This window comes from Amphiprion ocellaris, chromosome 2, assembly GCF_022539595.1.
Source record: "Amphiprion ocellaris isolate individual 3 ecotype Okinawa chromosome 2, ASM2253959v1, whole genome shotgun sequence".
NCBI classification, from domain to species: Eukaryota; Metazoa; Chordata; class Actinopteri; family Pomacentridae; genus Amphiprion; species Amphiprion ocellaris.
In genome coordinates, this window is record NC_072767.1 from 32,174,011 (window position 1) to 32,193,854 (window position 19,844).

Consider the following 19,844-nt stretch of genomic DNA (forward strand, 5'->3'; position numbering starts at 1 on the left):
AAAATTGGCCAGCGGGCACTCCAGCAGAGTTAATAATGTTCTACCTCTTGATCCTAAAACTGGAGACCTGCGGCTTTGTTCCCAAAAGCCCAAGTTTTAATCTGGCCCTGTCTTTAAATCATCTACAGTGCTCTCTAAAGAACGCTTCAGTTCTCCATCTCAGCTGTGCCTCCTTTTTCCTCTATGCTTCCATCTAGTTTGACTTTCTTGTCCTCTACACTATAATCATATAGAATTTAAACAGGCTCTCTATCAGCAGGAATGGAAGTGTTTTGAAGGAATAGTTTGACATTTTGGGAGGAAAAAACTCTCTTTGACTTTAATAGGAAGATTAATAACACTCTAACACACTTGTCCACTGAACGTATTCTGGACTAAATCATTGATTTTATGGGAGGTTATGTGTTGAACTGCTTTACGACCTCTTCACTGGTTTCCAGTTAATAGTGTGACACATAACCCACCATGATGGTTTTACACTTTGGTTTTTAAATAAACAAGATAAAGCCTGTTATGAATTCATTATCCTCCTGAAAATCTTTTTAAAAAACATTTGTGGTCTGAATTCACTTTTAGCTGTTCAGTGACTTAACCTTCAAACCTTTTTGATACTTTCTTGTACCACTTTTTTTCTTTATTTATTGATTATTTAATATTATTTTTCTGCATTTACTCTAGAACATGTAGCTTAATTGCTTAGTGCTATGTAACCTCTATACTATTTTTAAATATATTTTAATCATTGTCTATCTTTTTTTTGTAAAGCACTTTTTAAAAATGCTGATATATTATACAATTAATATTGAATTGATATTGAATTAATATTAATGTTATAAAGTTTGTCATTTCTTAATTTTTATTATGTTATCAATGTTGGCACAAAGAACTGTACCCCTGAACTTCACAGTATCCTGCGGCGCCCCCCCCCAAAAGAGAAAAAAGACACGTCTCTATACTTCAGTGTTCACATAAGCACTGTGCGGTAATGAGATTTGGATGGCTCATTGAGTGTGGATTAAATTGTCTGTGTTAGCTCTGTGATGCTGCGCTTTCACAGCTGCTTCTGTATCTTCTTACATTTCCACATTCATAAGTCATGAAAAACTCCAGCGACAGACATTTCACATTAACTGTCAGAGCTCAAGTCTTTTTTGTTGTTAAGATAATCATTTTCTGTGTTGCACTGAAGTTCCTTTAAAGTCATTTCCCCAAATTTCTATAAAAGTGGTTTGTATTTGGACAAAGCTGGCTGTGGACTAAACGTCTGGGAAGCAGGTTTATTATGACAGCTGTTTACACAACCTCTTTTCTTATCAGTTTCTCTGCAGTGGGAAAAGGAAATTAATCTGTTTATTGATTCATGTTTAAAGTCTAAGGTTTCTGCTGAATGATCACAGTAGGTACAAGTGCTTTTTTAAATATCTATCAAAGATTCTCAAAGGTCCACATCAGATTTTTCCTCATTCCTATGGAATGATTGCCAAAAACAGACTAAATAACAGTTATTCAGCAAAAATTATATTATAATTATTGAGCAACATATAGTTAAGATAATTAACCTATTTGGTGAATAGTGATTTTTTTTTGTGTGTTTTGTGGTTGTTGTGAACTTGGAGGCGTAAAATAAAAACAATTAACATGTAAAGACATTTATTTATGCCATTCCTTAACCCCCACACAACCAGTTAGCCTCCCAGCTTTACAAGCCAGTAAGAATTCAACCCAGCTGATGTTTAACACCTAAGTAACCAACAGTCATCCAGCTAAAAACAGACTTCCTGAAGGAGGTGAGAACAACAGCAGCTCATTGGATTTCAGAGCAAAACATCTTGTTCAGAAAAGCTCTAAAACCAGGGCTTATACAGTCATGGTGAAATTAATCATCTGTGCAAATTTTGATCTGATAAACTGAAAGACACAATCTGGGGACATGTGAGATTTTAGTTTATTTGCTGAAAAGTGGTCAAATATGGGATCTTTAAAGTACACTGGAGTCTAGCGGTAGAAATGGCTGTTTGCCTGCAGTCAGTTGCATCAGTAAAACCAATAAAAAAATCATCTCTGACTCTGACATAATGTTTATATTTGCATTTGTTTTAGAAAATGTGTACTGGAGAACACAAGGCCAGGTTTGTTTTTGAAATTTAGCAAACAGACATTTCCCTGGTGTAACAATGCTTCCGCTAGCAACAACACACATAACCACTGGATATTTAATTTCACTAAAATTGAGTTGGATCATTAGAAAAATTATTTAAAAATACAAAACATTATACTTCGGAATGTTGTGTTCTGATTGACTTGTTGTTCGGTCCACATGCGTATTGACGTCTGGACTTTAATATATATATTAATTCTATCAATATTTTTGACACAATGCTGGTTCTTTTTCAGGGCTGATACCGTCACCAATTAGTAGTCAAGGTGACTAATAAGCTAAACTGATTAATATTTGTGGTAAAAATTAAAATCTTGGTGTCAAAATCTGGAATAACACTAACTCATTGACATAGATGGGGAAATAGAACTCTATAGTGTCAGTGGGGTGTCAGTTTGGTCCAACAGGGGACCCACAGTGTCAATCTTTGAAAAACTCTTCCCCATTTCAGCCCAGCATTACTGTGTGCAGTATGTTCCAGACGGTATGAGATTAATATCTATATAAATGAAGCCTCTAATGCATGGATACTAAATGTGACACAGTCATTTCCTGCATCATTTTCAGCGAGTAGCACACTCTTAAGTAGTACCATTACCTAGAGTGAATGCAGGCATCTGTTGTTGCCTGCAGTCTGTCTTGCTTCAAGGCCACTGCTGTAACTCAGAACCTGAATGCAGCTCGATAAATTACCGTTTTGAAATCCAGCCTCCGTCAAAGTGTAGTCATTCTGAGGAGCATGTGGGAACGTAGTTTTCTAGACAAATGGCCGTATGCACAGGCCCAAAAAGATGGAGAGCTCTCCTCAGCATTGCTTTTTCAGCCTAACCTGCCATTTTAACAGGACACACAGAAGCTGGACAGATAGCATCTGCTTATTTAATAAAGTCCCCATCTGCTGTTTAATGTCAGCCTCTGCCTCCCACCACTGTAATGATAGCAGCTAGGGAGGAATATGGAAATCAGATGCTTATTTCATTTGTGTGTGAAATAAAGACGTTTGAATCCGCCACTTAACCCGGCATCCAGAAAAACACACTTGTCATTCCCTTCTTACACATACCTCCTTGTTTTTTTTCTCAGCTAGTGAAGGAATGATTATGTTATGGGTGCCATAACCTCTGCTTTGTAGCAAAAGCTGAAGCGCAGTCTCTCTTAAATAGGTGTATTTTCTTTCCTGTGTGTGCCCTGTTCTGCCCTCTGTCTTAATGCCACTCCTTTTCCTCTCTGGCTCAATGTTTTCTAGTTCAACTCCTGAGACCTTTGAGTATTAATTAAAATGCTGCATGCATTAGATCAGTGTGAGTGTTTATGCCGCCGCTCAGCAGGGAGGCTCGATTTGCCCAGTGAGGGTGGAAAAATGATATGAATGCAGCCTGCAGGAGACATCTGTCCTGATGGGAAGATATATGAAGCTGTGGTTTCCAGGCTTACACACAGTATCACCACTTGTTTTTGTTTTCATGTATGTCAAGCTCACAGATTTGAGCAGATCCAGTTCAGCCCTTTGAAGGAGGAGCAGCAGTATATTTAGGGACCGAGGGCCATCAGAAAGATGAAACCGAGCGTGGCAGTTGCTTTAGTCAGCAGGAGGATGTGAGCGAGGTGAGCCACATTTGCTGCCTCTAAAGCAGCAGTCTCCCATCAAGCAGCCATCCAGCCGAGAGAGACAGAGGCAGGCGTCCTCACTGCCTGGCAGCACATGCTAAAGGGCTCAGAGGCCTCTGGAGGCAGAATGCTTTTGTCAGCTGTGGTGGAGCTGTCAGTCAGGTCTGGCCACCAGGCTGTGATTGCATCTGTCTGCTCTGCCCAAATATTCTGCTGCTTAGTGTAACACGTGGCGAATCTTATTTATTGTGCAATTCATTTAAAATGCCACAGAGCGTAAGACCGTAGATGTGTAGAATTTGACTTCATGCCACTGTGGTCCTCTTTCTGCATTTCAGCTGAGTTTTTCATGACTACATTTGAAAATGCTTCAGTTTGCAAACAATCTTCTGCATAATACGTTTCACTCTGTCAGAAAACAGCATAGAGCTCTTTAATAAGAAGCTTAATAAGTAATTGCTTATCATTTCTCTAGGAAAAGAAACTGGAACCAACTAACCAAACTTCCCTTGTTTCCAGCCTCTCATTTAACATTTTCTCTGTCTTATGTAATAGTATTTTAAACATGTTTAGGTTTTAGGTTATTAATCAGAAAATCAAGCATCACCTTAGAAATTGTGATGGGTGATTTTTAAGAGGTCGACTGATATGGATTTTTCAATGTCCGATGGCTAGGGCTGCAACTAACAATTATTTTTCTTTTCTGTCCTATTTTTTCAATTACTTAATTAGTTGTTAGATCTATAAAATATCAGAAAAAAAATATGAGGAAGATCATTCAGTTTTCTCCAAAGGCTAAGATGACATCCTCAAATGTCTTGTTTTATCCAAAATAAAAATATATTCAATTTAGTGTGATACATCAGGAAAGAAACCCAAAAATATTCACATTTAAGAAGATGGAATTAGAGAATGTTTACCAGTAATTTAACAGTTGATGACTAATGGATTGGCTACTAGTTACTCTGTAATAGATTTAATGGATGGATCATGATCACATGAGGCACCGTCAAACAAGTATCTGTCACACAAGAAGGACCACATGAATTTGTAAAACTGTTGACGGGACAGTTTTTACACTCCAACGTGCCGTAAAATGTACAAGGTTTGGCTGTTAAATAATGAGACTCAGTGGAACCACTGTGTGCATGATGATCCATGTAGTATACATTGATCAATGTGCGACATAAACAACCCCTGAAAGATTCAATCTGCTCAAATTAAATAAAAATAAATTACAGCATCAGTTTCATTACTTAGTAGTCACACCCCCATCTTCCTTAATTGCAGCCATTGTGATTTGCTAATTGAATTGTTTTGGCATTGATTTAAAATCATTAATTGCTCAGCCCTAGCGGCAGAAGGCTAATATATAATGCCGATATCATGTTGTTGTTGTTGGGATACAGCAATGTAATAATAATAACAAATGAGACACAAAATTGCTGAACCTAAATGAGCATTCATTTAACACAGTTATTATCTGCATTGGTCTTGTCTGTTAGATTAGCAGTTAGCAATGACTTGTTTTCTCCCTCTGCTTCTCCTCCTTTCTCCTGCTCACTGAGCCACATAGTTTTTCCTCCTCAAGCAAAAATTAAATTTGTAATATATGCATTTTGTTGGCAGCATTTCAAGCAAAGCTTTCTGAATTGGAAGTGTGGAAATTAGCTGCACTAGCTTGTCAGGCCTAGAAGCTGCAACAATTTGTCAATTATTCAATTAGCTGTCGACCATTAAATTAATTGGCAACTATTGTGATAATTGTTAATAGTTGTTTGTTTAAATAAGTTTTCAGAAAAAAGTAAAAATTCTCCAACTCCAGCCCCTTAAATTTGAATATTTTTTGGTTTCTTTCCCCCTGTATGACAGTTATATCTTTGAGTTATGGACAGAATAAGATATTTGATGATGTCGTTTTGGGCTTTGGGAGCCATTGATCGACATTTTTCACTATTTTCTGACATGTTAGAGAATATTGAACTATTTAATTAATCGAGAAAACAATCAACAGGTTAATTGACAGTGAAAATAATCATTCAGTGCAGCCACGGTAATCAGCTGATGCTGATTGTCTCAAAATTGCAGCATTTTCATTGCTTTCTGACATTAAATAAGCTAAACAGGTTATTAGTTAATTGAGAAAATAATGAGCAGCTTAATTTATAATGAAAGTTATCATCAGTTGTAGCCTAAAAACAGCAGTTTAAGATAAAGTTTCAATGTTACAAACAAAATTATTTATTTCCTTTAAAGAATTGAAACAATTAGTGTAATCATTGCAAGCTGTTTTTCTTAATGAATGTTCTCTTAAGTAAAAGCTTTATATTTCAGCAGCTGAATTACTTATCCCCTTAAATTAGTGGTGTCATAAAGTAAACAACGTGAGGATGTGACATTTTGCACGCTGTTCTTTTTTAAAAAAATGTTTTTAAGACTAAATGATGAATTGAAAAACAATAACTGATAAGTAATCTTCTATCTTGTCTTCTACCTGGATTGGATGCCGTTTCAGTGTAAAATTAATGTTGTAGTGTGGTAGGAATATGTCCATAATGCTTTGCAACATGAGTAATGTTCGTTAAATAGAACAACTGTGAATCTGCACTGACATTTGTAATTAGTATAATTTAAAAATCAGCATGCCATAATTGTTGTGTTCCACGTGTATTATAAACACAGCTGGCTGTCTGAGGACGGAGAGTCGATCATACGCAGATTCAGTCCCCCTCCTTGTGCTGGCAGTTAACTTGAAATTAATCGGATTTTGTGTGTTCAGAAACTGCTGTCAAATACAGAGCCATGAGCAAATGCCAGCATTCTCACTGCAACTCAAGGTCTGTTGGTTAAACAGCGTCCCTGCCAGATACTGGACCTTGAAAGTCCTGGTGGGAGCAGCAGTGGTGGAGGAAATATTCAGATCTTCAACTTGCATAAAAGCAGCAAGAGCACAATGGAAAAAATAATCAGTACAAGATCTTGTATTTGTTTGATTACCGTATTTTCGCGACCATGAGGCGCACCTTATTAAAAGGCCCAGTCTCAGTTCCGGGTGCTATTTCTGTATTTAACACATACATAAGACGCACCGTATTAAAAGGCGCAGTCTCAGTTCCGGGTGCTATTTCTGTATTTAACACATACATAAGGCGCACCGTATTAAAAGGCCCAGTCTCAGTTCCGGGTGCTATTTCTGTATTTAACACATACATAAGGCGCACCGTATTAAAAGGCCCAGTCTCAGTTCCGGGTGCTATTTCTGTATTTAACACATACATAAGACGCACCGGATTATAGAGCGCGTGCAGGTAAAACATACCTGTACTAGCTTAAAACATGCATGCTAGCGTGTGTTTTAAAAAAGGCAGCGGAAGCAAAACTGAGTTCAGTTGTACTTTATTGAAGTATTTAGCAATGTTTTCACGTTGTTTTTTGATCAATCCTCATTCACAAATCCATCAAAGTCCTCATCTTCTGTATCCGAAATGAACAGCTGGGCTAGTTCTCCATGGAACACGCCAGGTTCCCGCTCGTCATTGTCAGAGTCAGTCTCGTTGCCGTGCGGCTCCTCATAAATGATGGCGGCTTTTGCGAAAGCTCGAACAACAGTGCAAGCAGACACGTTAGCCCAAGCATCCGCAATCCATTCACAAATTGTGGCGTAACTCGCCCGGCGCTGCCTCCCAGTCTTAGTAAAACTGTGTTCGCCATCTGTCATCCATCGCTCCCACGCCGTTCGCAACTTCACTTTGAACGCCCTGTTTACACCGATGTCCAGCGGTTGGAGTTCCTTCGTCAAGCCTCCCGGAATGATAGCAAGCTCCGAGTTCATTTGCTGCACTTGGTTTTTCACAGCGGCTGTGAGATGGACGCGCATGGAGTCACAGATCAACAGGGACGGTGACGCCAAACCCATGTTGTTTTGCATAATGCAAATACCGGCACTATATACCAACTGGGGGCGTGCCTTTAGCGTCTTCTTTCACGCCCACACTTCCCCCTTTAATGTTCTCATGCTGTCCTCTGTCACGTCCGCCTTTTCTCTATATAAGCAGCGTGTCGGCAGGAAATGCTCTCAGTCAGTCAAGCGGAGCTCACCAAAGTCATACAAGAACATTAACAGATGTTGGAACTCGGTGCACACATAAGACGCACCGCGTTATAAGGCGCTCCGTCAATTTTGGAGAAAATTTAAGACTTTTAAGTGCGCCTTATGGTCGCGAAAATACAGTAGTTCTATGCAGACAAATGTGTCATTTCTGTCTGCTTTTTCTCATCTCTTGTCTTTGGTAGCTGTTTAGTCTGTTGTTTTGACATAGCTCAGGGTGACATTTTTCAAATGTCTTGTTTTTATTTCAGTTACATAAGAAATAAAAAGATAAGATAAGTCCTTTATTTCTCCCCATGCCAGGGGAAATTTACATTGTCACAGCAGCCCATGCAACAGTAAAGCATTTGATTAAAAGCTGGTACTAGCAAGTGTTGGCTAGTCTTGCTTGAAAATTGACTGAAATAGTTTCAGATGAATGTTGTGGTTGTCAACTAGATTTTTTTAGATCTGAAAAGAAAAAGTATTAAAATTGTCATTCCTGTTTCGCTACATCAGCCAAAATTACAATTTAGTCAAAGCCGCTGTGTTGGACAAACTATGTGATGGCACAGTTTGTACATTACATCAAGCATGTTTTTCTATATTAGGTTTGCATACCAAACAACATAGACAGAGATACCCATAAATCTATAATATCAGCTAATTGATAAATTGATCGAGCTCAAAGGTAAATACCAATTTTAGCTTGGAGCTTTATTTTACCATTAGTGTGATGTTTATCTTTGGCCACAGCTGTAAATTCAACTATTATATGTCTCCTGATATCTTCTCAACTAAAGAAAGCAGTAGAAATCAGCTTATTTAATAATTTCACTTAATATTCAAGTTAAAATGTCAACAATACATTACAAATATAGTGTCCCTGAACCTTCTCAGATCTGTTAAAAGCATTTCTCGTCTTACTTGCCAGCAGAATGGGTCTGTCTTCTAACGATGTGTGCTAGTTAAAAATTTAAAGACTATGTTAATAATTTCTCGTGATCTAATCTGTTCATGTATAGTTGCTGTGTGGGATTCTATATTTAAAACTGGGTTCAGGATGAACCTATACCACCTCTGCCATTCCCTCAGAAAACCTCTTTATGCTTTTAACTGCATTCAAAATGTTAATAATAGTCTGTAATTGTATATGTTTTGGACTTAAAGGCATTTTTATGTTTTTGCGTTTGGTAGTTTAATACAATTATTGCTACTTTTAACTTCTACCATGCAGCAATTTACTCGGGAGAACATAAAGTTTTAAAATACTTTTAAAGCATATTCTGCCAGAAATAATAAGGAATTAATTTCGGAGCTTTGTGTAATCCATCTGTTTGTTTTGGAGCTGCTGCAACCAAAAGATATATTTTTATTTCACTCGTTATCATTTTGTATCGAATACTTTCTAATTTGGATTCTTTGAGGCTGTTTAGTTTCATCCTAGCAGTGCTTGATCTTGCTCAGTCTAAAGCAGGAGTGTAAATGACGTCCTGTCTTCATGCCAGACTTTCTGAGTTAGTCCACTGTGGTAGCTGGCATCGCCAAGGAAACAAGTGCGTGATCAAGCTGCTGATGCCCAGTTCTGTCAAAGTGGGCATTGGGCACCCTGCTGGACTGCTTAACAGAAAAACACACCATACAGTGCACATCCACCTGCTTAATGGCAGACGGGTAAAAAAAAATGTCACTGTGTATTTTAGTACAAATAACAGTAGAAGATAGCTGCTTCCTCTGCAGACAGGTTTCCAGGATTGTTCAGTCTGTCAGCCACACCTATCACACATATACGGTGCTGACTCCAGCTGGCCGAAGCTGGAGTTTACAGGTGGGGGTCCACAGGTCTTAAACATGCAGCTGGGGACTGCTGTGTAATCCTGAAGGAGTTCTGCAACAACTAGCAGTGAACCCTTTAAACCCTCATCCCCCTACATATACAGCGAGATAGTAGACATCTGGATGCGCTGCATGAAAGGGACACGTATCACGTCTGCCGTTGCCACCTGTCAGCAAACATCTCTCTTTACAAACTCTTCAGTCTCCTACAGTATATAATTTGTTCTTAAAAATATGGGCGATAAAATGATGCTGAAAAATATCAAATATCACGCACTTCCTCAATATAAATAAAATGATAGTTTTACAGAATGTTCAATAGTTTCACTTTAACGCATTCGATACAAACTGCCATGATAACCGAATAACAAAACGCAAAGTTCAGTTGTATGAAACCCTAAGTGAGCTCCTCCCTGGATATTAGCAGTTCATCGTGTCCCTTGATAATGAAGCTCCTTCAGCCACAGTCGCTCTCTCCGTGGCTTCCATGCAGGGCTCCTCAGGTGTGCTAAAAAAAAAAAAAAAAAAGGTGTGCTAGTCTGCAGTTCCCTGGGCCTCTTATTGCCCATGTTGTTGCTTGCAGACCTCCATTAATAGAGGCTGCGGCCGCCTGTCACCCATGACCCTCTACCATGATGGCTAACAGTCTCGATGTTGGAGTTCTCAGCCACTAAGGCGCAGCAGTTTTGGACTGGTTTCTTTATTTGTGCCAACAGGTTTTACTTCTTGTTTTAGTTCGTTCATTTAACGTAGAGGCAAAATCATGTCTTTATCCTTGTTTCTAATTACAGATATATGAAAAATGTATTAATTGGTGTGTTTCTCTGTCTTTGTTGCTTGATCATTAAGTTTATTACCTGTGCACATTGATAAATATATAATATAGTTTTATTATATTTATTATAATACAGTGGTTAAATTCAAATTACACTCATTTTGGGTTTCTTTTATTAAAATTGATTAGTCATTAGAATTATATATACACTACCATTCAAAAGTTTGGGGTCACTTAGAAATGTCCTTCATTTTGAAAAAAGAGCATTTTTTTCAATGAAGATAACATTAAATTAAGCAGAAATACAGTCTGGACATTGTTAATGTGATAAATGACTATTCTAGCTGGAAATGGATGATTTTTATTGGAATATCTACATAGGGGTACAGAGGAACATTTCCAGCAACCATCACTCCTGTAATGCTACATTGTGTTAGTTAATCATGTTAAAAGGCTAATTGATGATTAGAAAATCCTTGTGCAGTTATTTTAGCACATGAATAAAAGTGAATGTTTTCATGGAAAACATGAAATTGCCTGGGTGACCCCAAATTTTTGAACAGTAGTGTATATATAATTGACTGAATTGAAACATTTATTGTGGTAATTTTTTCAGCTGTATCCCGCAGCCCTGTTGCATGCTATCCAATAGTATATCAGAAAGATTCCCAACAGAAAGTCTTGAATGACTGTAAAATATCAATACAATAGTTACTACTGTAACTAAACATCATTATAATTGTATACATAATTTTCCACTACTGATTAGTTTATTTTGAAAAGAAGTCTTCTTTGTAATTGTGAGATGTTAAAGTTTATTTTCACATTTCCAACGCCGTGCAGCTCTGGCATCAAAAATCCTGAACAACAAACAAACACAGATCTGCAGTTTAACATTGATTTCCTTGGTTTTGATTTGGCTGGACCACAGCACCTGATGATATGGCAGGCAGCAAAGCAGTAAGCCGTGGGCTTGGCTGTGCAAAGTAAACATCGCTTGAAGAGGGAACACAGTGCCATCTGCCTCGTGACACAATAAGGGAAAGATTAGACTGCTATTGCTGCGTAAATGGATGATAATGCGGATGTTATGAAGCGTGATTATAAGCAGCCCATTTGAGGGTAAAAACGAAACAAAATACTCAAACTACATTTTGAAATTATACAATTGATCTGATTATTTAAATGGAATATTTACACAATAATGCTGATATACTTTGACCTGTGTAGCAGCTGTTTGTATTTAATTATCGGAGTAGAAGCTAAACAGAGCTAAAACTGAACATTAGGAGCGTCACAAAGGCATTATATGGTGTTAGATTGCATTGTATTATGCAGATATTGATTTCTCCCGTACATCAGGGTGATGTGATGTGATCGTACTGCAGTGAGCTCAGGATTTTACGGTAATCTGTCCTCTTCTTCATCTGTTGCATTTTTGATGTGCAATAATCAGCTGCTGTTTGCTTCTCATAGTATGTAGAATGATGTTGATCTGTGGATGTCTTCTCTCCTTCTCTAAACCAGGCCACAATTGGGATTGACTTCCTGTCGAAAACCATGTATTTGGAAGATCGAACGGTGAGAACCTAAATTACATCTGCTTGATGTCATGACAGAGGTGCTAGATGTTTATGTCTGCAGTGCAACAATTCATTCTCTCAGAGAAACACGACTGTACTGTAATGGTGTTTGTCTCTGCAGTAATGTATGGGATACATCCAGACTATTCAGCAGTGCTGATGAACAGCGTCTCATCTTTGTAGCTTTCTAGATGAATACAGTCAAACCCTTCTGCTGTTTATCTGTCTGTTTATCTCAGAGAATCTATCATATAGCAGTGCGACCTTGGAAATGAAGCATCCACCATCTAAACAATGCCTGCTTGTACATCTTGTCCTGTGTGTGTGTGTGTGTGTGTGTGTGTGTGTGTGTGTGTGTGTGTGTGTGTGTGTGTGTGTGTGTGTGTGTGTGTGTGTGTGTGTGTGTGTGTGTGTGTGTGTGTGTGTGTGTGTGTGTGTGTGTGTGTGTGTCTGGAGGGAGCTGACTATTTCTAGGCTCTCTGATTATCTGAATAATCTCAGCCTCCTCAGCTTTCTCTCTCTGAACCCCAGGTGAGGTTGCAGCTCTGGGACACAGCAGGACAGGAGCGCTTTAGGAGCCTCATCCCCAGTTATATCCGGGACTCCACTGTGGCCGTGGTGGTCTACGACATTACAAGTCAGTGCCCTCAAAGACGCTTTTGTATTTCACATCAAGCTGCTTTCTCTGTTTGTAAATGTATCTATAAACACATTCAGGCTTATTTTTTTACTAATTTGCTTTCAAAATGCATACCCAGAAATCATCTCTCTCTGACTCTTAAACTTTGGCTATGTTAAACATGTATGTGGACTATTCGTGGAACAGATGTGTCATGAAATGTTTCTTTATAATGGCTACACCTACAGTAGACATATGGTGTATTGCGGTGAGTCCCAGGCAAAACAAAATGGTGAGCCTTCATTTTGCGTCTTTAGTTTCTAGACACAACGCACTGCTACAAAACTTAAAAGTTTTCGTTGAATTTGTGTAATGTGGGTAAGTTGACATCTATAGACTACAGTCTGTAAGGCATAAGGTTATGGAGCAATCAGTTGTTGGCAAAATAAATGTTGAGGGTGATTAAAAATCCCAAAGTGGAAGCCCTATGTGATATAACGTAATTTTCTGCATACATATTGGTTTTTAATTTAACAAATACAGACACTTGACTGATTTCTGCATAAAAGTGTTGCATGCACCTCATGTAGACTGCTCTATTTTCGTGTTTACTGAGAAGATCTATGTGTTGCATATGCTCCACTTACACACTGCTCTCCTTCCTGGTGTTGCCAATTTGATCAATTCTAATTTAATTTAATTGAAACAGTCCACATACATTACACTACATGCTCAGTGCAACCACAGGGTTAAAGGTCCAGTGTGCAGGAGTTAAGGGGAATTATTGGCAAAAATGGAATGTAGTATTAATAGTGATGTTTTTATTAGTGTAAAATTACTTGAAAATAAGAATCATTGTGTTTTTGTTACCTTAGAATGAACTCTTAATGTCAGAGAGAGTAGGTCCTCTTCCACAGAGCCCATGATAAACAAAGCAAACAGTGACTTTAGAGAGGACCTTTCACCGCAGCATGCCACAGAATCCTACACACCGGTTCTTTAAATGTCACTGTTTATGAAACTATGTGACCGATTTTTCAGAGCAGTAAGATCCGAGATCAGATTCTACAAATATCTTTGTGATATTTCCCAAAGGCAAATTGGATCCACCCCACAAAGTGAAAAGAGATTCAAATTCTCTGAAGAACCAGTAAGTGTGACTGAAACTAGTACAGTTATCTACATTTTATGGCTGAGATCTTATGTTAGATTGTTGGTGGTTAAATAAATGAGTGCTCCCAACTTCTTAACCGAGGCTCAGTGTGCATTAATTTAGTTTAAGTCATAAATGTCCAGTTAAGCTATTGGGTTATTTTAAAGTTTACCTATGCCTTTTAGCCAGTCAGTCCTGCCTACAGTCATACGGCTTTTAAATAGTCATACTCAACCAAAGAACTAAAAATCTGAAAAACTAAATGAACGTTTTCCAGTTGGTTTCGTGAGGAGTATATATCTTTTTTTTTTTTTTTTACCATGACGGAAAGCAACATTTTCTTCTCTCAGATCTGCCAGTGGCTTCTGTTTGACAGCTGAAAAAAAGAAAAGACACTCAACATGACTCGCCCCACGGAAATTAATTTTTATTCCTAATATTATGGTAAAACATGGGTTACCCTCCCACCCACGCTAACCATGTTCCCTTTTCACCTTGAAACTGACGTGGAGTCTTGTCTCATCAAATTCCAAGTCTACGAATGTGATACGACCCTCACTCTGCATACCAGCAAGCCTGCATACTCAATGAACAAAGCAAGGTCAAAGGGATTTATTAAGACCCATAACATGTTACAGAGCCGGGAACATGCACGGCTGTACATTGATTTATAGTGTAATTCTAGTTCTGTGTGCATCATATAGTATTGTCTATCTATTAGCTAGTACTGTAAGATTATGTATACAGAAAGAAGTGATGTATGCACCCATAGGTGTAGATTTTAAGGGGGGCACAGGGGAAACATCCCACCTTAATATTTAGAGTATGTGCATTTGTCGTCGTGAAAAATAAAAGAAGCTGACAGTTTTGTTTTACACACTACATAATGTTGCGAGAATGTCTTCAACAGGGGCATTTTCACTTTTTTTCTTCAGTAAAATATAAATATACATATACAACTACTGAAGCATAACTACATCCATTATATTCCTTTATAGTTTGAACCCTCACCATGGTTCCTGAAGGTTGTTTTCCTTTACATAAATTAAGAAACTGAAGCTCACATGGGCCTTCCAGGTTATGAAAGCTGGCATGTGTTCACTCTCTCAGTTTCTTCCATTCAACTGGCATCAGCTTTCTTTTGTGTTTGCACCTTCAACACCTCCACACACACACAACGCACATTCATTCACCAATTTAGCTGACTTCCACACTCTGTTGTTTCATGTTTGTTTAGCTTTAATACATTTCAATAGATTTAAGGAGGTCTATTGTGTGTAATCCCTATTTGTTGCTTCCTTTGAGCCTGTTTGTGACAGCTGACGATAACAAGCGCCCCGCTGTATAAAAATTTCCGATTTAATGTAAATTATGTTTTAATTAGATCAGTAACAGCAGGACTGGTGGTAGTGTACCATGTGTCACTTAGGGTGTACAAACATGATTGTTATTTAACTCTGTTCTGCTTCTTTCCTTTCTCAACAGATGTCAACTCGTTCCAGCAGACGTCAAAGTGGATCGATGACGTGAGAACAGAGAGAGGAAGTGACGTCATCATTATGCTCGTCGGCAACAAAACAGACTTAGCAGACAAGAGGTATGACGTTACAAATACACTTGCCTTATATCACAGTTTGTCTTCTAGTCAACATCTCTTTTTTTGTCCTGACACCATGGCAACTGTGATGTGCAAAGTGCTGGTCTGTCTGTCAGTCTGTTGAACACAATACATGAAGAACAAAACATGGCAGCAGCATCAGACTGACTGCATTGCCTGCCCCTGCAGAGCAGACGACTTGATTAGATGTTGAAGCGTCTTGCTGAATAAATCTGTGTATTAATGAGGTAGAAATGATTATGTCAAGACCAGTCTGACGCCATATGAATTTATCATTAATATCGCTTCAGTGTTATAGAAAGGCAGGTATGAGAAATTAATGCTTGCTACATAATATATCAAATATTCTAATGAATGCAGTCATTAGCATAACTGGTTATGTTTACTGTTATTGGCGTAATTATGGTGGGATATTAGTCAACTCAGCTGCCTCTTGTTGAAGCACGTCTTGTCAAACCACTTGCTTTGAAATGAGTAAATTATTGCTTGCTTGAGGAAATCATTCAGCGATTTAGTCTCCGGTGACACTTTGTGTGCTGTGTGCACGAGGGAATTCTTTTTTATGGATATGTACTGCATAAGTAGGTATATAACCTGAAATTGAGAAAATGCTGATGAGACGGGATGTTTAATAGAGCTGTGAGATGGAAAAAATTGATTTGAAAGGGGAATGTTTAGAGGAGCAGAGTAAAAATGAAACTACGTGAAGCAGAACTATACAGTAGTGGAAGAACAGGAGAATATAAAGAGAGAACTGAACCATAAAATTGCTTGTGTCCTGGTGACATAATGTATTAATGATGCATGCGTACACAATGCAGGCTAGAGATAAATTTCAGATGCAAAGTAATCAGTAAAATATGAAAAACGCCCTGCTAATCTTTTATAAGTTGGCTTCTTATGAAATGTAATCATCGTTTCGAGGCGTAGAAAGTAAAGCTGATCCACTGCAAGTTTTTTATTTTCCCCTAGCATATTTAGATATATAGAATTTCGGTGGTCTAATGTATGTATTTCTCTTTTATTCTGTAACCTTTATTTATTCAGAAAGTCTCCGGAGATATAATTACAAGAGAGACTTAACCAAAAAGTAGTCCATAAACAGTATCGTCTCATTAAACAACACTTACAACATTTTGTTCATGTGTCTGTTCATGTTCAGATTAATGAGAGACAAAAGACAGAAAAAACATTCAAATACATCAATAAGTTTTCAGTGGATTTTAACCCTCTGAAACACAAGCAGTTCCTGGGTGTTTTTGTTTTACTAGTATTGCATTTTTACTCACTGTTGGCTAATTTTTCTCTGCAGTATAAAGTTCTACACCTCTATGAAAAGGAACAACCATGGTTAGAAGTGAAGAGAACTCTGCAGACACAGTCATGATGCCATAAATCTTAAAAAGACAACATAAAAAGTAAATTTATTTGATTAATTACTTTGTAAAAACTGGAAAAACCTGGAAACAACATGAACAACATTTTTCCAATTGTCGTCACAGGAGTTACCAGTACTGGACCGTAATTTTAATTTGCCTTCAGACATATCTCCTGTTGACTCTGTTTTAACACTGTCCAGCAGATACCGGCACTATATACCAACTGGGGGCGTGCCTTTAGCGTCTTCTTTCACGCCCACACTTCCCCCTTTAACGTTCTCATGCTGTCCTCTGTCACGTCCACCTTTTCTCTATATAAGCAGCGTGTCAGCAGGAAATGCTCTCAGTCAGTCAAGCGGAGCTCATCAAAGTAACACAGTAATGTTTACAGATTTTGGAACTCGGTGCACACATAAGGCGCACCGCGTTATAAGGCGCTCCGTCCATTTGGAGAAAATTTAAGACTTTTAAGTGCGCCTTATGGTCGCGATAATACGGTAAATTATCCCAGTTTGTGGCATTGTTTCATCTTTTTTCTGTATTTTTGCTTCTCTGATGTCTTAAGTAACGACTTCATCAGGGGCATACTTAATTTTAGTTTGGACAGATACTGTTTTAAGTCCTTGTTTTCCTCTTTGCTTCAGACACATATCATGTCATTGCTTTACTTGAGCAAATTATTTTAATCTTCTTGGCATAGCTGAATGATTTTAATGTGATTTTCACACACGATGACTTCAAGGTATCGTCCTCCTCTCTCCATTTGTCAGATATCCAGCTGCACTGAATGTCAATTTTGACACAGTTAACGTATCCTCGTATGGTGAGTAATTTAATTGTTACGGTCAGCATTATTTTCCCCGTGCAGTAACAAAAACTGTTACAGCTGCACATAGAAAATCCCATTGGCATACTTGTGTCTTAGTTCACAGCACGTCAGTAAGTGAAGGGAAAGCAAGAAAAATGCTGCTGATGGCAGTTTCCAGGATGTATCTCACTGGATCTGTCAATAAAAGTTCATGGCTGCCATAACAACAGGCAAAGAATAAGATCTTTGGTTTCGGGCAACACTGAGATTGCATAGGTACATTAAGACTACACAAGTCTATGCATGCACATAAATTATCCCACACAATGTAAAGAAGATATTAAGATCTTTCTAAATAACAGTGAACTGTTAGTCGCTTGAATTTAAGGTTTTGTCTTATATATTTCGCTAAGTGAGCTGTGATATTAAACTGCAAAATGGGACATTTTAAATATGCAGGCCTCCAGCAAGAGTGCCTCAATTTACTGAGCCTTTTATATTAAATTTATGGGTAATTTGGCTTCACTACAATATTTGTGTCAAATGTGGTCCTGAAGTTAAACCCTAAGTAAATGCTCCATGGGAAAGGAGTAAAGGTGTTTACTGCATTACATCAGCTCTTCATACTCCGCTATCTTGCTATGTTGAAGGTACAACAAGCTTTTTGCTGTATGAATGAGTCTGAGTTGTTTTTCCCCCCAAATCCTTGCAGAAGAATGAAAATGGCTTTTTGCCTGACCAGTTTTCAAGGCTCCATTTTCAAACAGTGTCATCTTAAGTGTTAGTATCAGCGTCATGTTAACAAGTCATTTTGAATATAATAATCGCAAAGAAAACTCAGGTTGATTATAGTGACATCCTCCATGCAAATGTTGTTGGACATGCTAGTGAATAGAGATAAATAATCAATGTCATTATTACATTATTATGTTTACTCAGTGACTACTGCTACATTAGCTCTGGTTTCAGTAGCATCTCTGCTGATGATGATTTATTTGGATTCACTATGAGAGAAGGTTTTGGAAGGTGGGTGGATATAATAAATTATCCATCCACTGAATAACTTTTGGAGTACAGTTCAATCCATCATTAAGAAATGGAGGGTATATAGGACATGTGTAAATCTGCCTAGAGCAGGTCCTTGTCAAAACCTGAGTGACAGTGCAAGAAAAAGGCTTGTGACGAAGGCCACCAAAACACACGTATGACTCCTCTAAAAGAGTTACAAGCTTCAGCGGCTGAGACTGTGCATACAACAAGTGTTGGCAGATTAAACTGATCATGATTCAGTGCTGAAAAGCAATAAAAGAGAGTGTATAATGTCAATCTAGAAAATGTCGTATAGCTGGATGGCAGCCTCAGACCAATGTTGTTGAACAATCGCAGCCAAATGTTGACACCCGAATCAGCTGTTTATTTGCTGACACACCTCATTCCTCCTTTGACCAATGACTTCCATAACTCACTCATGCTGCAAGCTGCCATCAGATTGTTGCGAGCAGGCACATTTTAACAGACACTGCAAGAAGTAATTGTGGCACTTGTGCATCATATGTTAGCGTGTGTTGATTAGACACATGGCACATGACATCAGTGTAAATATTGTAACTGATACTGAGAAATGAGTTGAAAGTCATCAAGAATCTATGAGAGGCAGATTTTCTGTATGTAGGGATTCTATCTTCTATTCTAGAGCTCCTTCACCAGCACTACATCCCCATCCTCAGAGATCTGGTTTTACAATACCAACGTTTCCTTGTGCTTCCTTGAGATTCCTTGCGTTCTCCGGCAACTGGCCAATCAGAGAAGTGCGCGCTTGTTAGGAACTAATACGCAGTTTTTCAGACAGAGAGTGAGAAGAGGTGCTAGGACAGTACTGTATGGGAAAAATAATGTGTTTTTTGAACATTAAAGCATATAAATATATTCTAGTAGACCCCCCAAAATAAGTTATAATCCTGTAAAAAAAAAAAGCAGATGCATCATCCTTCAGTCAGCATTGCAGTGTTTGTTAACATGGACATTCAATCTGTACTCTTTGATGCAGGATGAATAAATCATTGTTTAAATTGATCTTTTCTTTTTCAATAGATTGACATATCTGCTGTTTTCAGTTGTGCTGATATTGGCTTAGTGCTGCAATATGGTCATTTTTTTGTCCTTCAATAAACAGGAGGAATATTTATCAGTGAGTGCCAGCACCTTGTCTGTTTTCATTCT

General features: G+C 38.1%; 1 protein-coding gene across 2 annotated transcripts in view; it reads left to right on the forward strand.

Annotated features, from left to right (window-relative positions):
- rab6ba (RAB6B, member RAS oncogene family a) overlaps positions 1-19,844 on the forward strand; it is a 77,218-nt gene that overhangs the window by 35,487 nt on the left and 21,887 nt on the right. The window contains exons 3-5 of one of the 2 annotated variants that reach the window (XM_035945825.2): positions 11,992-12,045; positions 12,558-12,684; positions 15,305-15,416. In XM_035945825.2, the coding sequence (XP_035801718.1) occupies positions 11,992-12,045; positions 12,558-12,684; positions 15,305-15,416 (293 nt within the window). The remainder of the gene's footprint in view (positions 1-11,991; positions 12,046-12,557; positions 12,685-15,304; positions 15,417-19,844) is intronic. The other variant, XM_023264969.3, reaches the window with a different exon arrangement.